Source organism: Carcharhinus amblyrhynchos, chromosome 15 (assembly GCF_965287045.1).
Source record: "Carcharhinus amblyrhynchos chromosome 15, sCarAmb.v2.hapA, whole genome shotgun sequence".
Classification (NCBI taxonomy): domain Eukaryota; kingdom Metazoa; phylum Chordata; class Chondrichthyes; order Carcharhiniformes; family Carcharhinidae; genus Carcharhinus; species Carcharhinus amblyrhynchos.
In genome coordinates, this window is record NC_137338.1 from 66,774,923 (window position 1) to 66,793,941 (window position 19,019).

General features: G+C 46.2%; 1 protein-coding gene across 1 annotated transcript in view; it reads left to right on the forward strand.

The window, feature by feature from the left end:
* phldb2b (pleckstrin homology-like domain, family B, member 2b) overlaps positions 1–19,019 on the forward strand; it is a 174,621-nt gene that overhangs the window by 88,113 nt on the left and 67,489 nt on the right. The window contains exons 7-8 of the mRNA XM_080204108.1: positions 9,780–9,923; positions 11,530–11,667. Of these exons, the coding sequence (XP_080060234.1) occupies positions 9,780–9,923; positions 11,530–11,667 (282 nt within the window). The remainder of the gene's footprint in view (positions 1–9,779; positions 9,924–11,529; positions 11,668–19,019) is intronic.

Here is a 19,019-nt window from a genome sequence, read left to right on the forward strand (position 1 = left end):
GTTTTTGTCCAACCTATTTATTTGATAATATACTCACAAGCTTTCGAGGGGACTGCCTCTTCGTCAGGTGAATGGAGAGTTCTGGCCTCAGACAGAGCATATAAAGCACAGACAGTTTAGAGATTACTGATTAGAATGCGAATCCTTACACCTAACCTGCTGTTCAAGACCTGAAGTGGCTGATAATGTGAGTGGAAGGAGCACTGATCACAGTTTAAAGAGATGTGTATTGTCTCCAGACAGTACAGTAAGTAAATACTCTTGCAACTCGGCCAACATTGTCTACCTGATACGTTGCAAGAAAGGATGTCCCGAAGCATGGTACATTGGGGAGACCATGCAGACGCTACGACAACGGATGAATGAACATCGCTCGACAGTCACCAGGCAAGACTGTTCCCTTCCTGTTGGCGAACACTTCAGTGGTCACGGGCATTCAGCCTCTGACCTTCGGGTAAGCATTCTCCAAGGCGGCCTTCACGACACACGACAGCGCAGAGTCGCTGAACAGAGACTGATAGCCAAGTTCCGCACACATGAGGATGGTCTCAACAGGGATCTTGGGTTCATGTCGCACTATCTGTAACCCCCGTGACTTGCCTGGGTTTGCAAAACCTCACTTACTGTACTGTCTGGAGACAATACACATCTCTTTTTAAACTGTGATCAGTGCTCCTTCCACTCACATTATCAGCCACTTCAGGTCTTGAACAGCAGGTTAGGTGTAAGGATTCGCATTTTAATCAGTAATCTCTAAACTGTCTGTGCTTTATATGCTCTGTCTGAGGCCAGAACTCTCCATTCACCTGACAAAGAGGCAGTCCCCTCGAAAGCTTGTGAGTATATTATCAAATAAATAGGTTGGACTAAAACCTGGTGTTGTCAGACTTTTTACTGTGTTTACGCCAGTCCAACGCCGGCATACCCACATCATGACTAGTGGTGTTCCACAGGGCTCTGTACTGGGACTTCTGCTGTTTATGATTATATATAAATGATTTGGAAGAAGATGTAGCTGATGTGATCAGTAAGTTTGCGGACAACACAAAGATTGCTGGACTTGCGGATAGTGATGAACATTGTCAGAGAATACAGCAGGATATAGATAGGCTGGAAAATTGGGCTGAAAAATGGCAGATGGAATTTAATCCAGATAAATGTGAAGTGATGCATTTTAGTATATCTAATGCAGGAGGGAGCTATACAATAAATGGCAGAACCATCAAGAGTATAGACGCACAGAGGGATCTGGGTGTGCAAGTCCACAAATCCTTAAAGATAGCAGCACAGGTGGAAAAGATGATGAAGAAGGCATATGGCACGCTTGCCTTTATTGGACGGGGATAGAGTATAAAAGTTGGCATATGTTGTTGCAGCTATATAGAACGTTGGTTAGGCCACATCTGGAATACTGCGTCCAGTTCTGGTTGCCACACTACAGAAGGACGTGGAGGCTTTGGAGAGAGTACAGAAAAGGTTGACCAGGGTGTTGCCTGGTATGGAGGGTATTAGCAATGAGGTGAGATTGAGTAAACTAGAGTTGTTCTCCCTGGAAAGACGGAGGATGTATTTTACACAGAGGGTGGTGGGGGCCTGAAATGAACTTCCAAGTAAGGCAGTTGAGGCAGACACACTAAGATCATTTAAGACTTACCTAGACAGCCACATGAACACACTGGGGATAGAGGGATACAAACGGATGGTCTAGTTAGGAACACATGGGCGGTGCAGGCTTGGAGGGCTGAAAGATCTGTTCCTGTGCTGTATTGTTCTTTGTTCTTTGAATTACTGAACACAGTGAATGGAGCGATCAGATAGAATTACTGCACACAGTGACTGGGGAGATCGGAGAATTCCTGTACATAGCGGGTAGGTCGTGCCTTACTAACCTTATTGAGTTTTTTGAGAAGGTGACCAAAGAGGTGGATGGGGGTAAGGCAGTTGACGTGGTATACATGGATTTTAGTAAGGCGTTCGATAAGGTTCACCATGGTAGGCTTCTGCAGAAAATGCAGATGTATGGGATTGTGGGTAATCTAGGAAGTTGGATCAGGAATTGGCTATCAGATAGAAGACAGAGGGTGGTGGTGGATGGTAAATATTCATCATGGAGTACAGTTACGAGTGGTGTGCCTCAGGGATCTGTTTTGGGGCCACTGTTGTTTGTAATTTTTATTAATGATCTGGATGAGGGTATAGTTGGGTGGATTAGTAAATTTGCTGATGACACCAAAATTGGAGGTGTGGTAGATTGTGAGGAAGGGTGTCATAGTCTGCAGGGAGACTTAGATAGGTTGCAGAGCTGGGCCGAGAAGTGGCGGATGGAATTTAATGCGGAGAAGTGTGAGGTAATTCACTTTGGTAGGAGCAACAGATGTGTCGAGTATAGGGCTAACGGGAGGACTTTGAATAGTGTGGATGAACAGAGGGATCTAGGTGTGTGTGTACATAGATCCCTGAAAGTTGGGAATCAAGTAGATAAGGTTGTTAAGAAGGCGTACGGTGTCTTGGCGTTTATTGGTAGGGGGATTGAATTTAGGAGTCGCAGTGTAATGTTGCAACTGTACACTACTCTAGTGCGGCCGCACTTGGAGTACTGTGTGCAGTTCTGGTCCCCGCATTACAAGAAGGATGTGGAGGCGTTGGAGACGGTGCAGAGGAGGTTTACTAGGATGTTGCCTGGTATGGTGGGGAGGTCCTATGAGGAGAGACTGAGGGATTTAGGGTTGTTTTCGTTGGAAAGAAGGCGGCTAAGAGGGGATCTTATTGAAACATATAAGATGATTAGAGGTTTAGATAGGGTGGATAGTGATAGCCTTTTTCCTCGGATGGAGAAAGCTAGCACGAGGGGGCATGGCTTTAAATTAAGGGGGGGTAGCTACAGGACGGATGTCAGGGGTAGGTTCTTTACCCAGCGGGTGGTGAGGGATTGGAATGCCCTGCCTGCTGCAGTTGTAAATGCGTCTAGTTTGGGGGCGTTTAAGAGATCTCTGGATAGGTTTATGGACGAAAAGGGATTGGTATAGGCTAGTGGGTCATTGTTTTTGTAACTGGTCGGCGCAACATCGTGGGCCGAAGGGCCTGTTCTGCGCTGTAATGTTCTATGTTCTATGTTCTATGAATGGAGAGATCAGATAGAGTTACTGTTCACAGTGCATGGAGAAATCAAAATTATTGTACATAGTGATTAGGGACCTCCGATACAATTATTTCAATTGATCAAGATCCTGCTGCAATCTGAGATAACCTTCTTCACTGTCCATTATGCCAACAATCTTGGTGTCATCTGCAAACTTACTAACCATGCCTCCTATATTCTTATCCAAATCATTAATATAAATAACAAATGACAGCAGACCAGCACTGATCCCTGAGGCACACCGCTGGTCACAGGCCTCCAGTTTGAAAAACAACCCTCCACAACCACTCTCTGGTTTCTGTCAAGAACTCAATTTTGTATCCATTTGGCTACCTTACCCTGAATCCCATGAAATTTAAGCTTATGCTACAATCCACCATGCGGTACCTTGTCAAAGGCCTTGCTGAAGTCCATGTAGACAACATCAACTGCACTGCCCTCATTTACCCTCTTAGTTACCCCTTCAAAAAACTCAATCAAATTTGTGAGACATGATTTTCCATTCACAAAGCCATGCTAACTGTCTCTAATCAGTCCTTGCATCTCCAATGTCTGTAGGTCATGTCTCTCAAAATACTTTCCAATAACTTATCTGCTACAGATGTGAGGCTCACTGGCCTGTAGTTCCCTGGCTTTCCCTGAAGCCCTTTCTAAACAAAGGCACAACATTTGCCACTCTCCAATCTTCAGACACCTCACCTGTGACTATCAATGATTCAGATACCTCTGCTAGGAGACCTGCAGTTTCCTCCCTAGCCTCCCACAAGATAATCACGTCCTGGGGATTTATCTGCGTTGATGCGCTTTAAGACTTCCAGCACCTCATTCTCTGTAATGTGTACACTCCTCAAGACATCACTAATTATTTCCCCAAGTTCCCTAACATCCATGCTTTTCTCAGCAGTAAATACTGATGAGAAATATTCATTTAGGATCTCACCCACCTCCTGTGGATCTGCACTTAGATGACCTTGTTGATCCTTAAAAGGCTCTATTCTCTCCTCAGTTGTTCTTTTCCCCTTTGTGTATTTGTAGAAGCTCTTGGGATTCTGCTATGCCTTATCTGCCAAAACAATCTGATGTCCCTTTTTGCCCTCCTGATTTCTCTCTTAACTCTCCTCCTATACTGTTCAAGGGATTCACTTGATCCCAGCTGCCTATGCATGTTCCGTGCCTCCTCCTCCTTCTTCACCAGGGCCTCAATATCCCGAGTCATCCTGGGTTCCCTACTTCTACCAGCCTTGCCCTTTGCTCCAAGAGTGTGCTTACTCTGATTAACACACTTTTGAAAGCCTCCCACTTACCAGATGTCCCTTTGCCTTCACACAGACTTCTCCAAATAACTGTTGAAAATTCCTGCCCGATACCATCAAAGTTGGCCTTGACCCAATTTAGAACTTTAACTTTCGGGCCAGATCTATCATTCTCCATAGCTATGTTAAAACTAATAGAATTATGGTCACTAGTCCCAAGGTGGTCCCTCACTAATTCTTCTGTCTTCTGCCTCAGAGAGTGGTGAGCCTGTGCAACACGTTACCACAGGAGGTTGTTGATGCCAAAACATTGAATGTATTCAAAAGGCAGCTGGAGAGAGCACTTGGTGCGAATGGGACCAAAGATTATGAGGAACAGGCAGGATTAGGCTATTGAGTTGGATGATCAGCCATGATCGTAGTGAATGGTGGAGCGGGCTTGAAGACGCAAATGGCCTCCTCTTGCTCCTATCTTCTATGTTTCTATCAGGTAGAATTCCTGTACACATGGAATGGAGTGATCAGATAGAATTACTGCATGCAAGGTGAATGGAGAGATTAGACAGAATTACTGTACACATGGTGAATAGGGAGATCAGAGAGAATTACTGTACACAGAATGGCGAGACAGATTGAATTACTGCGCACACACACATTGGAGAGATCGGATACAATTATTGCACGCAGTGAATGGAGAAATCAGAATTACTGTACACAGTGAAGGGAGAGATCAGAGAATTACTGTACACAGTGAAAGGAGAGATCAGATAGAATTACTGCACGCAAGGTGAATGGAGAGATTGGATGGAATTACTGTACACCGAATGGAAAGACAGAAAGAATTAGTGTACACAGTGAATGGAGAGATACTGCAAGCTGTGAATGGAGAGATCAACTGAAATTACTGTACAGACAGTGAGTGGAGAGAGAGAATTGAATGACTGTAAACAGTGAACATAGAGGTCGAATAGAATTACTGTCCATAGTGAATGGAGAGATCAGACAGAATTAATGTAGTGAGTGAATGGCGCAAAGAGATAGAATGCCTGTAAACATAATGAATGGAGAGATAAAATGGAATTACTGTATACACTGAATGGAGAGATTGGATACAATCACTGTATACAGCGAGTGGAGAAATCAGATAGAATTACTGTACACATAGCAAATGGAATGATCAGATAGAATTACAATACACAATGAATGGAGAGATCAGATTGAATTATTGAACACACTGGGGAGGTTAGATAGAATTACTGTACACACAGTGAATGGAGAGATTGGATTGAATGACTGTAAACAGTGAACAGAGAGATCGAATAGAGTTACTATCCGTAATGAATGGAGAGATCAGATAGAATTACGGGACACAGTGAGTGAAGAGATCTGAATTACTGTACGCACAGTGAAGGCAGATCAGATAAAATTTGTATACACAGTGAATGGAAAGATCAGATAGAATTACTGTTACCACAGTGGATGAGAGATCAAACAGAATTAATGTGCACAGTGAGTGGAGGGATCAGATAATTACTCTTCACACAGATTTGAGAAATTAGACAGAATTACTGTAAACAGTGAATGAAGAGACCTGAGAATTACTGTACACACGGTGAGTACAGAGATCAGATAGAATATGTATTCACAGTGAGTGGAGATCAGATAGAATGGCTGTACACAGTGAATGGCAAGATCAGGTGGAATTACTGTACACAGTGTATGGAAGAATCAGAATTAGTGTACAAGCAATAAATGGAGAGATCAGATAGAATTGCTGTACAGATACATGGGTAGATCAGATCAAAATTCTGTACACACAGTAAATGGGGAGATACGATGAAATTCCTGTATGCACAGTGAATGGGGGTATTGCATAAAATTCTTGCACACACAGATTAGAATTCCTGTACACACAGACCAGTTAGAATTCCTGTACACTTGAAAGGGGGAATCAGATAGAATTACTGTACAGTGTGAATGAAGAGATCAGACAGGATTCCTGTACACCATGTATGGAGGGATCAGATAGATTTAGTGTACAAGCAGTAAATGGAGAGATCAGATAGAATTACTGTAAACGGAGTGAATGAGGAGATCAAATCAAAATATTGTACACATAATAAATGGGGAGAGAAAATGAAATTCCTGTATGCACAGTGAATGAGGGTATTTTATAGAATTCCTGCACACAGTGAATGGAGAGATCAGATAGAATTACTGTAAACACAGTGAAAGGAGAGATCAACTGAAATTACAGAGTGAATGGAGAGATCGGATAGAATTACTGTACACAGTGAATGGGGAGATGAGGTGGAATTACTAGAAACAATGAATGGAGAGATCGGATAGAATTACTGTAAACACAGTGAAAGGAGAGATCAACTGAAATTACACAGTGAATGGAGAGATCAGATACAATTAGTGTACACACTGAACGGGGAGATGAGGTGGAATTACTATAAACAATGAATAGAGAGATCAGATATAATTACTGTACACACGTAATGGAGAGATCAGGTGGTATTAATGTATACACAGTGAATGGAGAGATCAGAAAGTATTACAGTGCAGCACTCCCTCAGCGCTGACCCTCTGACAGTGCAGCACTCCCTCAGTACTGACCCTCTGGCAGTGCAGCACTCCCTCAGTACTGACCCTCTGGCAGTGCAGCACTCCCTCAGTACTGACCCTCTGGCAGTGCAGCACTCCCTCAGTACTGACCCTCTGGCAGTGCAGCACTCCTTCAGTACTGACCCTCTGGCAGTGCAGCACTCCCTCAGTACTGACCCTCTGGCAGTGCAGCACTCCCTCAGTACTGATCCTCTGGCAGTGCAGCACTCCCTCAGTACTGACCCTCTGGCAGTGCAGCACTCCCTCAGTACTGACCCTCTGGCAGTGCAGCACTCCCTCAGTACTGACCCTCTGGCAGTGCAGCACTCCCTCAGTACTGACCCTCTGGCAGTGCAGCACTCCCACAGTACTGACCCTCTGACAGTGCAGCATCCCTCAGTGCTGTCCCTCTGACAGTGCAGCACTCCCTCAGTGCTGTCCCTCTGACAGTGCAGCACTCCCTCAGTGCTGTCCCTCTGACAGTGCAGCACTCCCTCAGTGCTGACCCTCTGACAGTGCAGCACTCCCTCAGTACTGTTCCTCTGACAGTGCAGCACTCCCTCAGTACTGACCCTCTGACAGTGCAGCACTTCCTCAGTGCTGACCCTCTGACAGTGCAGCACTCCCTCAGTACTGTCCCTCTGACAGTGCAGCACTCCCACAGTACTGACCCTCTGACAGTGCAGCGTTCCTCAGTGCTGTCCCTCTGACAGTGCAGCACTCCCTCAGTACTGACCCTCTGACAGTGCAGCACTCCCTCAGTACTGTTCCTCTGACAGTGCAGCACTCCCACAGTACTGACCCTCTGACAGTGCAGCGTTCCTCAGTGCTGTCCCTCTGACAGTGCAGCACTCCCTCAGTACTGACCCTCTGACAGTGAGGCATTTCCTCAGTACTGCTCATCAGATAGTGCAGTGCTCCCTCAGTACGGACCCTTTGACAGTGCAGCCCTCCCTCAGTACTGACCCACTAACAGTGCAGCACTCCCTCAGTACTGACCCTTTGACAGTGCAGTGCTTCTTCAGTACTGACTGACTGTCAGTGCAGCACTCCCTCAGTACTGACCCTTTGACAGTGCAGCACTCCCTCAGTACTGACCCTTTGACAGTGCAGCACTCCCTCAGTACTGACCCTTTGACAGTGCAGCACTCCCTCAGTACTGACCCTCTGACAGTGCAGCACTCCCTCAGTACTGACCCTTTGACAGTGCAGCACTCCCTCACTACTGACCCACTGACTGTGCAGCGCTCCCTCCGTACAGACCTTTTGAAAGTGCAGCACTCCCTCAGTACTGACCCTCTGCACAGCGCTCCCATGTCCCAATACCATTAATAGCCAATAAATTCCTTTTGAAGTGTAGTCACTGTTAGTAAGGAGGGAACGCATTAGACAAGTGGGTGCACAGTGGCACAATGGTTAGCACTGCTGCCTCACAGCAGCAGGGACCCGGGTTCAATTCCGGCCTTGGTTGACGTGTGGAGTTTTCATGTCCTCCGGTGTCTGCATGGGTTTCCTCCGGGTGCTGTAGTTTTCACCCACAGTCCATTAAATGTGCAGATTAGGTGGATTGGCCATGATAAGTTGACCATTAGTGTCAGGGGGATTAGCAGGGTCAATACTTCAGGTTGGGATTGTTGTTGCAGGCTTAATGGGCCAAACAGCGTCCTTCGGCAATGTTATGATTCTATGGAAGTAGTGCACAGTGAGTTCCAAAGGCAGCAAGATGATCTGATGAAGATGGGGCAGTCGGTTTTAGTGAGGGATTGACTGTGTTCTTCACTGAGGTGGACTCCCCTGATTGTCTTCAGAGTCATGATGTGGCTATGCCAGTGTTGGACTGGGGTAAACACGGTTAAAAAGTCTGACAACACCAGGTTTAAGTCCAACCGATTTATTTGATAGTAAACTCACAAGCTTTCGGGGTTTGTCCCTTTGTCAGGTGAATGGAGAGTTCTGGCCTCAGACAGAGCATATAAAGCACAGACAGTTTACAGATTACTGATTAGAATGCGAATCTTTACACTTAACCTGCTGTTCAAGTCCTAAAGTGGCCGACAATATGAGTGGAAGGAACACTGGTTCCACGTTTTTCCCAAAACAGTGGCAAGGTGTAAGGATCTGACTGAAAACCGGGGTGCAGGGAAATATCCCGATCTTCCCAACTTTTTAACGCAGGGAGGCATGTTTTGTATCCTCATTGTATGGAGGGTATTGGGGGACTAAAGTCTCTGGCAAGCTTGTTCCCAGAGAGATCGGGGTGCCCTTTTCAAAGGGCAATGACGGGAGAAGGAGTCCTTAATGCAGTTTTCAAAACTCTGTTCAAAACTGCATTAAAGACTTCCTCCCCCATCATCACTGGCATCTGAGCCTTCCCCTAATGACTGGCATCAGCTCTTTGGGGCATCAGTCTCTTCCCCATGATTGACTTCAACCCCCATGGGAAGCAGACCCCCATCTGAGACCTCCCCGTCACAAATCCCTTTGCGGCCCTCTCGTGAGAGATTCCAGCCACAACAGGATGTCAGCCCATGTTTAATGGGCAGGAAAATCGCCCCCTAAGATGCTCCCCACAAAGATTTATGCACTTTATCACTTTAAGGTGGCTGGGTGAAAATGAAAACCAAACTCCCCCTGAACGCACAGGCCGGGAATTCGGGAACAGTGAACATTGGGAATTTTTGGCACAATCTTGTTTCTGAGTCCATTTGCAAGTATCTCATTTGAAGTCAACTGAAACAAGTGATCCTCAATGAAATAATTTGATGTTTGATTTTCAGGAGGAGAAGGAATTGGATGAGAGGAAGAGGACAGGGAGAATTTCTCAGCTGGAAGAAGAATGCATGTTCATCCTCAATAATGTGGAGGAGATTAACCGAAAAATCAAAGAGCTGGATAATCAAATGGAGGAGTCTTCACAAGAGGTAGTGCATGAATAGTGGGGGGTGGGGGAGCGTGGATAGTGGGGAGGGGAAGTGGATTGTGACGGAGGGGGGATGATTTTCCCAGCTTGGGGAGGGACAATGGTTTCAGTAGTATTGTAGCAAATTGTAACTGTTGCAAATTCAATTCCATGTGCACAAATGTGAAGTCATAGAATCTCTACAGGGCAGGAAGAGGCCATTTGAGTCTGTACCGGCCACAATCCCACCAGCCCCTATTTCCGTAACCCCACACATTTACCCTGCTAATCCCCTGACACTAGGGTCAATTTAGTGTGGTCAATCAATCTAACCCACACATCTTTGGACAGTGGGAGAAACCGGAGCACCTGGAAGAAACCCATGCAGATACGAGGAGAGTGTGCAAACTCCACACAGACAGTGGCCCGAAGTCAGAACTGAACCTGGGTCCCGAGCGCTGTGAGGCAGCAGTGCCACCCCCACAAAAGTCATCCACTTTTGTCTGAAAGCGGACAGACAGGGAACTCTTTGAATGCTGAACAGCGAGAGACTGTCAATGTCCTAGGATAATTTGAGGGATCAAAGATATAGATCATTAAAACATCACGGACAGGCACAGAAAATGATCAGGAAGACCATTGGAATGTTGATGTTTAATTCCTGAGGACTGGAATACAAGAGCTAGTGGTCATTCTTCAAGCACACAAAGCCCTAACCTAGCACACCTGGAGTTACTGTGAGCCCTTCTGGACACTCACTTAGGAAAGACACTGTGAACGTTGAGAATGATGCCGGACTGCAATGGTTAAATTACAAAGCAAGAGAAAACAAACGAAGTTTGTATTCCCTGGAATTCAGAAGGTTAAGGCTGATTTGATCAGGGTTTTCATGATGTAGAGATGCTGGCGTTGCACTGAGGTAAACACAGTAAGAAGTCTCACAACACCAGGCTAAAGTCCAACAAGTTTATTTGTAGCAAATGCCACTGGCTGTCGGAACTGGCTGTACACCTGATAATCAGTTGTGCGGGACTTTGTGAAAGTCCCGCACTTTCTGGAAGTCCAAATATACCACATCGACTGGTTGCCTCTTGTCAACTCTACTAATTACATCTTCAAAGAATTCCAACAGATTTGTCCAGCATGATTTCCCCTTCATAAATCAGTGCTACTCTCTCTGATGCTGCCATTGCTTTCCAAATGCTGTGTTATAAAATCTTTGAAATTAAATTTGAGAATTTTCCCCACTGCCGGTGTTCAGTTTATTGGTCTATAATTTCCTGATTTCTCGCTACTTCCCTTTTTGAATTTTGGAATGACATTAGCTCCCCTCCAATCTTCAGGAACTGTTTCAGAGTCTATAGAATTCTGGAAGATGACCATCAATGCATCCGCTATTTCTAGAGCCACTTCCTTAAGTACTCTGGGATGTAGATTATCAGGCTATAGAGAATGTCATTTGGCAATTTGTTTTTAGCTTGTGCGCCAAATGTCCCAAAGAAATTTCTCTTTTTGATGATGTGATAATGTGGACAATATGAATGGAATGCTTTTATCCGTCGTGATGTTGTAGGCCTGATGTTGTTGACAGAAAGAGAAGGAAATTGTATGCGTTTTTTTTTTCACAGATGGAGATGGAGCGTGCTTTGTTGGAGGGGGAGAGGGACTCTGAGATCGCACATGTCCAGCATGAGAAAGATGTATTAGAGCAACTCCAAAAGAAGATAACTGATCTGGAGACCAGTGTTACATCCGAAAAGGCAAAGGTAGGAAGAATTGAAGAGGATTGAACTGTAGAGTCAAAGGCAGTCTGATTGTGGCTTTCATTTCCGTCTTGTCTTGGAGAGAGAGCTAATGTCTGCTCTCAGAGCCAGTGAGCACACAGAGCTGAAGTGTATCAGAGCCTTAAGAATGTCTTGTCGCTTGACCTGTGTTCTAAGTCAATGGCTCAACAGCACTGTCCAATTTACAACAGCGTAGTTTGGGGAGGAATCAGTTTAACAGTTCAGGAACGAAGAATGCCCTGGGGCCCGTTTTCTCAGGAAATTGGAGATTGCAGACTTATTAAGCGAATTACTCATAGTTAAAACAGAAAACAGTGGAAACACTTGGTATGCATAGAGGGTGAAACAGAGTTCACGTTTTAGGTTTGGGACCTTTCAACAGGCTGGAAGATCCCCATAGATCCCTACAGTGCAGAAGGAGGCCATTCAGCCCATCCAGTCTGCACCAGCCTCTGAAAGAGCACTCTACCTAGGCCCACACCCCTGCCCCGCTCACTCCAGCCCTATCCCCGTAATCCTGCACATTTTTGGACACTATGGGGCAATTTAACATGGCCAATCCAATACACCTGTACATTTTTGGACGGTGGGAGGAGACCAGAGCACCCAGTGGAAACCCACGCAAACACAGGGAGAGCATGCAAACTCCACATAGACAGCCACCCAAGGTGGGTCCCTGGTGCTGTGAGGCAGCAGTGCTAACCACTGTGCCGGCCATGTTTGAGATGAATGGTTGCTGACCAGTTACAGAGTCGTTTGGGGAGGGCAGAGATGGGGGCGGGGCAGGAAAAGATCAATCAGGAGAGGCCAATGGGTGAAAGGTAGGATGATGCAAGGTGGAAGGAAATGATAAAGGGGAAAATAAAGAAAGAAAATTGTATTTAGAAGGAGGAGTAAACTATTAGCGTGTTAGAGAAACTGGAAGGTCTATTTCCATTCCCTCCCTGGCCTCCTGTACTGTTTTAATGAAATTCAGCGTGAGCTCTTGAAACATTCAGCTTTCACACCAAGTTTAACAACTTTGTATCATAGTCCCCACCCTATTTACTGTCAGTCGTTCCATAAGCACTGAATGAGCCAATCTCAATTCCTCCCCACAGTCCCTGCCTTCTCCACAGAATCAATACATTCTGGTTATAGCCACTGGGGTTATATATATTCCAGGGAATAGTGTCGGGTGCAATTCTCCCAAAAAATTCTCCGTGTTGCTCCCAGTGGGAAAACTGGTGAGATTCCCGCTGGGAGCCTGGTTGTGATTCAGTTTGCAATTCTCTCGCACTTAGAATTTATTTTAGAGCGGGGACCTTTCCAAAAGACAGGGTTGACCACTTAGAGATCGTTGTGCAGTTTTTAATGGTCACGCCTCCCCTTCCTCCACATCACCCACCGTTTCCCCCCATACATACACATGCACGCACTCACACACACACACACACACACACACACGCACACGTGCACATACACACATGCACACACACACACACACATATACATATATCATAACTGTACACCTGACGTGGAACACACTCTCACCTTGACCCGAGGGTCAACCTCTCTCACTAAATGTCTGGGTCACACCCTTCCCCTTTCACTGGCATTGGCGTTTTCCCCCAAGTCAGCGATACCCCGCTATGGGTTGCCTAAGGCTCTGCCCCCTTCACACACCCCCTTTCTGGACCCACTCCTTGCCAGTGGCACCCTGCACCAGTCTGGCACTGCCAGGGTGCGGGGCAATGCCAGAGCACTGCCCAGCAGGAGGTCCCCGACCTCCTGCATGCTTCAATGGCCTTTGAGCCTCCTGGTGTGGCCGTCGCGACTTCTCCATTTGATTCGTGTCGGACCCTCTGAGGGCCCAAGAATCCAACTCCAAACCAACGCTGGATATTTAAATGATTATTTAGATAGCTAATCTGGTTCGTGCCCTTGCCAGGTTACGTTGTGACCCAAGGGCTGGGAAAATCCCAAAGTGGCTTCTCCCTGGGCATGAGTGCGCAGGACTTGGGAATCGCAGCCATTATCTTTGAGCACTTCACCAAATAAATGGTGGGGGGCAAAAATATCCAGTAAAATGATGATTAATTCTTCAAGCAGACTTGTTCTTGAGGAGATTACTCTGTCTGCCAAGATATAGTACAGAAGGTCAGAGCTTCACAACTTCCACTTCAGTTACGTAGATATAATCTGGGCTCACCTTCTACTGCATTACTGAGGGAGTGCTGCAATGTTGGAGGTTCTGTCTTCCAAATGACACATTATACTGAGTGTTAGGCTGAGTTTCCCCTTTCCTGGGAAGATTCCATGATACTGTTTGTAGAAGAGCAGTGTTTTCCCCTCAGTGTCCTGGCCAATATTAATCCCTTAATCCAACAACAATGGATTACCTGGTCATTATCACATTGCTGTTTTGGAAGCTTGCTGTGCGTCAGTGAGCTGCTGTGTTTCCTACATAATGGCACTTCATTGTCTGCTTTGGGATAATATAATGCTGTGAAAAGCAACTGTCTTGGTGCACACCCTTATGTGTATCTAATTCTTTATCTGTTTGCATTTTTGTTGCAGTGTTCAGAGAGGAATAAACTGTAATAAGAAAATAGCATCAACCACCAGATACTTAGCAGATGACTAAAGTATGATTTTGGAACTGAGTGATTGAATCTACATTCAGTCTGTGTGTCTGTGTATGCTTGTTGGTACATGTATGTCTGGTGCATGCACACACTGCAGTCTCAGTTAACATCTGACAAGGTCACAAAGGCCATTCCAAATGCACACAATTAAACATGTTGATCTCGGGAATCAGACAAGAATCAACAGGATTAGGAAACTCGGAGGCAAAGATTTTAATCAAACTAAAAGCAGTTGGTGGAGAGCATGGCAGTTTCGGTGGGGTGGCTACAGAGTTGGCACAAGGGCTGTGTGTTATCCCCACTTTCTGATTTATCACTGCCTCTGATCTCTGAAGATACCCTCCTGCCCCATCCTCCCATCCCTAGCCTCTGATCTGCTTTGATAGCCACAGTATTTATATGGCTGGTCCAGTACAGTTTCTGATCAATGGTAACCCCCAGGATAATGGGGAATCTGGCAATGGTAATACCATTGATGGTTAGATACGTTCTTGTTGGAGATGGCCATTGCCTGGCATCTGTGTGGCACAAATGTTATTTGCCACTTGTCAGTCCAAGCCTGAATATTGTCTAGGTCTTGCTGCATTTGGACAGGGACTGCTTCAGTATCTGAAAAGTTGCCAATGGTACTGAACTATTTGGCAGCATGGTGGCACAATAGTTAGCACTGCTGCCTCACAGCGCTAGGGATTTGAGTTCAATTCCCGGCTTGGGTGACTCTGTGTGGAGTTTGCACGTTCTGTGGATCTCCTCCAGGTGCTCCGGTTTCCTCCCGCACCCTAAAGATGTGTACGTTAGGTGGATTGGCCATGCTTAATTACCTCTTAGTATCAGGGGAATAGTAGGGTGGATACGTGGGGTTACAGGGATAGGGTAGGGATTGTTGCCAGTGCAGGCTCTGGGCAGAATGGCCTCCTTGTGCACTGTAGGGATTCTATGATTCTATTCTATGAACATTGTGCAATCAGTGAACATCCTCAATTCTCATCTTATGATGGAAATTATCCATTATTTTGTTGCCCATATCCAAACTCGCACAAACTCCTTGTTGCCTGTTGGTGATCTGTGTCGACTGACCCCCATCAGCTCTTGTCTGGGCGATGCCTCAGTTTTAAAATTCTCACCCTTGGTTTCAGATTTGTCCATGAACTCACCCCTCTCTACCTCAGATATCACCTCCAACCCCACTACCACCACCTACTGGTAGTATATAGTAGAAGACCCTTGTCAGGCCTCATTTGGAGTACTGTGCGCAGTTCTGGTCGCCTCACTATAGGAAAGACGTAGAAGCTATTGAAAGGGTACAGAGGAGATTTACAAGGATGTTGCCTGGACTGGGAGGCATGCCTTATGAAGTTAGGTTGAGGGAGCTGGGTCTCTTTTCCCTGGAGAGACGTAGGTTGAGAGGCGACCTGATAGAGGTTTATAAAATGTTGAGAGGAATAGATAGGGTGGATTCTCAGAGGCTATTTCCCCGGGTTGAAATGGTCGCTACGAGAGGACACAGGTTTAAGGTGCGGGGAGGAAAGTACAGAAGTGATGTTAGGGGTAAGTTTTTCACTCAGAGGGTGGTGAGTGAATGGAATCGGCTGCCGTCAGTGGTGGTGGAGGCGAACTCGCTGGGGTCTTTTAAAAGACTTCTGGATGAGTATATGGGGTTTTATGGGATCGGGGGTTATAGATAGGTGTTGATGTGATCGGCGCAACTCGTGGGCCAAAGGGCCTGTTTGTGCTGTAGTATTCTATGTTCTATGTTGTTCTAATATAGTTGAAATATAGTGTTCAATTCTGGTCACCACACTTCCAGAAGGATGTGGAGGCTTTGGAGAGGGTACAGAAAAGATTTTCCAGGATGTTGCCTGATATGGAGGGCATTAGCTACGAGGTGAGATTGGAGAAACTTGGTTTATTTTCACTGGAGCGACGGAAGTTGAGGGGAGACCTGATTGAAGTCTACAAGATTATGAGAGGCATGGACACAGTGGACAGTCAGAAGCTTTTTCCCAGGATGGAAGGGTGAATTAATAAGGGGCATAGATTTAAGGTGCAAGGGACAATGTTTAAAGGAGATGTATGAGGCGGATTTTTTATACAGAGAGTAGTGGGTGCCTGGATCTCATTGCCGGGGAAGTTAGTGAAAGCTGATATGGTAGTGACTTTTAAGGGGCATCTTGACAAATAAGTGAATAGGATGGGAATAGAGGGATATGGTTCGCAGAAGGGTAGGGGATTTTAGTCAAGTGGGGCAGCATGGTCAGCGCAGGCTTGGAAGGCTGAATGGCCTATTCCTGTGCTGTAATTTTCTTTGTTCTTTGACTTTTCTCTCTAAATTTGCAACATTCCCTTGACTCTGATCTCATGGCCAGGATATTTCGGATGATGCCATCCCATCCTGCCATCCCTGCCAACTCTGCCTTTCCCATAGCCCAGGTCATACTCTACTGATGTGGGATTTCTGCTTCTCGGGAAGTCCTGCCTTTGGCCGACAGCCCTCTTGTCCATACAGCAAGAGGAGAGGAACTTCCTGAAGATGTTGGAGGTGGAGTTCCAGATTGAATGGAAAAGTTAGTTGAGGAAAGGGCTGGACTGGAAAGTTGGTGATTGGAATTTTTGGTGGGTGCGGGGCCTGGGAGGGTGGTCCAATGGCCAGCAGATCTTAAGGGCAAGTTAGAAGAGGGCTTCTGATGGAGGCTTCAACCCCCCTCCTCAACTCCATGCCCTCCCCACTCTGCTATCAATTGGGAGCCTTGCCTCCTTTGCTTAGGCAGAATGGCCACCCTCAATCCCTCTTTCCTTTAAACTTTCCACCCTGGTCAAAACTTTCTCACTCAGGATTTTGGATGCAATCCCAAAATCTTCGTTATGGCTCAACTTCGGCTTTTCATTTCTCAGCCCTGTGTGAACCATATGGATCTCCTTCCCGCATTCTGGGTGCTATTGCAATTTGTCGCTATACAACCATGCTTGTTACAGTGCTGATGTAATGTGGCAGTTTCCGTGAACATTAAAGCATAGAATCCCTACAGTACAGAAGGAGGCCATTTGGCCCATCATGTCTGCACCGTCCACAATCCCACCCGGGCCCTATTCTCCTTTATTTATCCTGCTACTCCCCCTGACATTAAGGTCAAGTTAGCATGGCCAATCAACCTCATCCATATATCTTTAGTCTGTGGGAGGGAACTGGAGCACCCGGAGGAAACCCTCTCAGACACAGGAAGAACATGCAGACTCTGTACAGATAGTGACCCAAGGCCGGACTTGAACTCGGGTCCCTGGTGCTGTGAGGTGGCAGCAGTGCCAACCACTGTGACACCTTGCCACTCTCTTTGGGAGTTGTATCCAATCTTGGTATTGTTATCCAACTACAAATCGAATCCTGGCTTGCTTTGCCATAATTTCTTTCTGCAGGAGAGTGTCTATAAGCTATTAATTGGTTTGTCTGGTATGTACGTGCATGATCTGGAACAACACTGCATTCTTTTACTGTTTACAGTTAGTTGGCTCGTCAATGTGGGAAGATTTCCCCCATGCAGACTAGCCTGAGTGTGTGGTTCAAAAATTAAGGGTTGATTTAATTAAAGTGTTTGAGATGATTAAAGGATAGCGTGAAAGAAAGTATTTTCTCTAGCACAGAGCGAAGTCAAAAAGCCTTTCTTCACAGAGAGAGTGCGTGTAAAGCCCTCCTGCCTAAAGAGTTGTTGAGATTGGATGCCACATGAAATTTTAAAACTGAGATTGACTCCTTTTCCAGAGCAGGTGTGGTCAGGAAGGCGAATGGGATGCTGGCCTTCATAGCGAGGGGGATTGAATATAAAAGTAGGGAGGTCTTGCTGCAGCTGTATAGGGCATTGGTGAGGCCGCAGCTGGAGTACTGTGTGCAGTTTTGGGCGCCGCACTTACGCAAGGATATTTTGGCCTTGGAGGGAGTGCAGAGGAGGTTTACTAGGCTGATGCCGGAGTTGAGGGGGTTGAACTATGAGGAGAGGCTGAATAAACTAGGCTTGTACTCGTTAGAGTTTAGAAGAATGAGGGGAGATCTCATTGAGACGTATAAGATGATGAATGGGATGGATAGGATAGAGGTGCAGAGACTCTTCCCGCTCAAAAAAGACAGTAGGACTAGGGGGCACAGCCTCAAGATAAAGGGGAGGCGGTTTAGAACGGAGTTGAGGAGGAACTTCTTCACTCAAAGGGTGGTGAATCTCTGGAATTCTCTGCCCGTTGAAGTGGTGGAGGCTGCCTCGCTAAATATTTTTAAGAAGCGGGTTGATGGGTTCTTGATAAGAGAGGGGATTAAGGGTTATGGGGAGAGGGCGGGAAAGTGGAACTGAGCCACGACAGATCAGCCATGATCTTATTGAATGGCGGGGCAGGCTCGAAGGGCCAGATGGCCTACTCCTGCTCCTATTTCTTATGTTCTTATGAAAATGTGGGCGAACAGAATTCGAGCACAGGTTAGCCATGGGTGGGGCAGGTTGGACAGACCAAATGGCCTCCTCCTGTTCCGATGAAACCTGCCCTTTGTTAGACAGTTTAGCAAAAAGAATTGTTCCCCCTTTCCCCCACCCCGGCCCCCAGCCCTTTCAGCCCCATTCCAAAGCTGCTATGTTTAGTGTTGCCAGGAGGCGGGCGTTGTACCCGCACGCACAGACTAATTTTAAGTCACCTTTCCTTTGTGTTATTTCTGTGCTCTGCTTTTCAGGA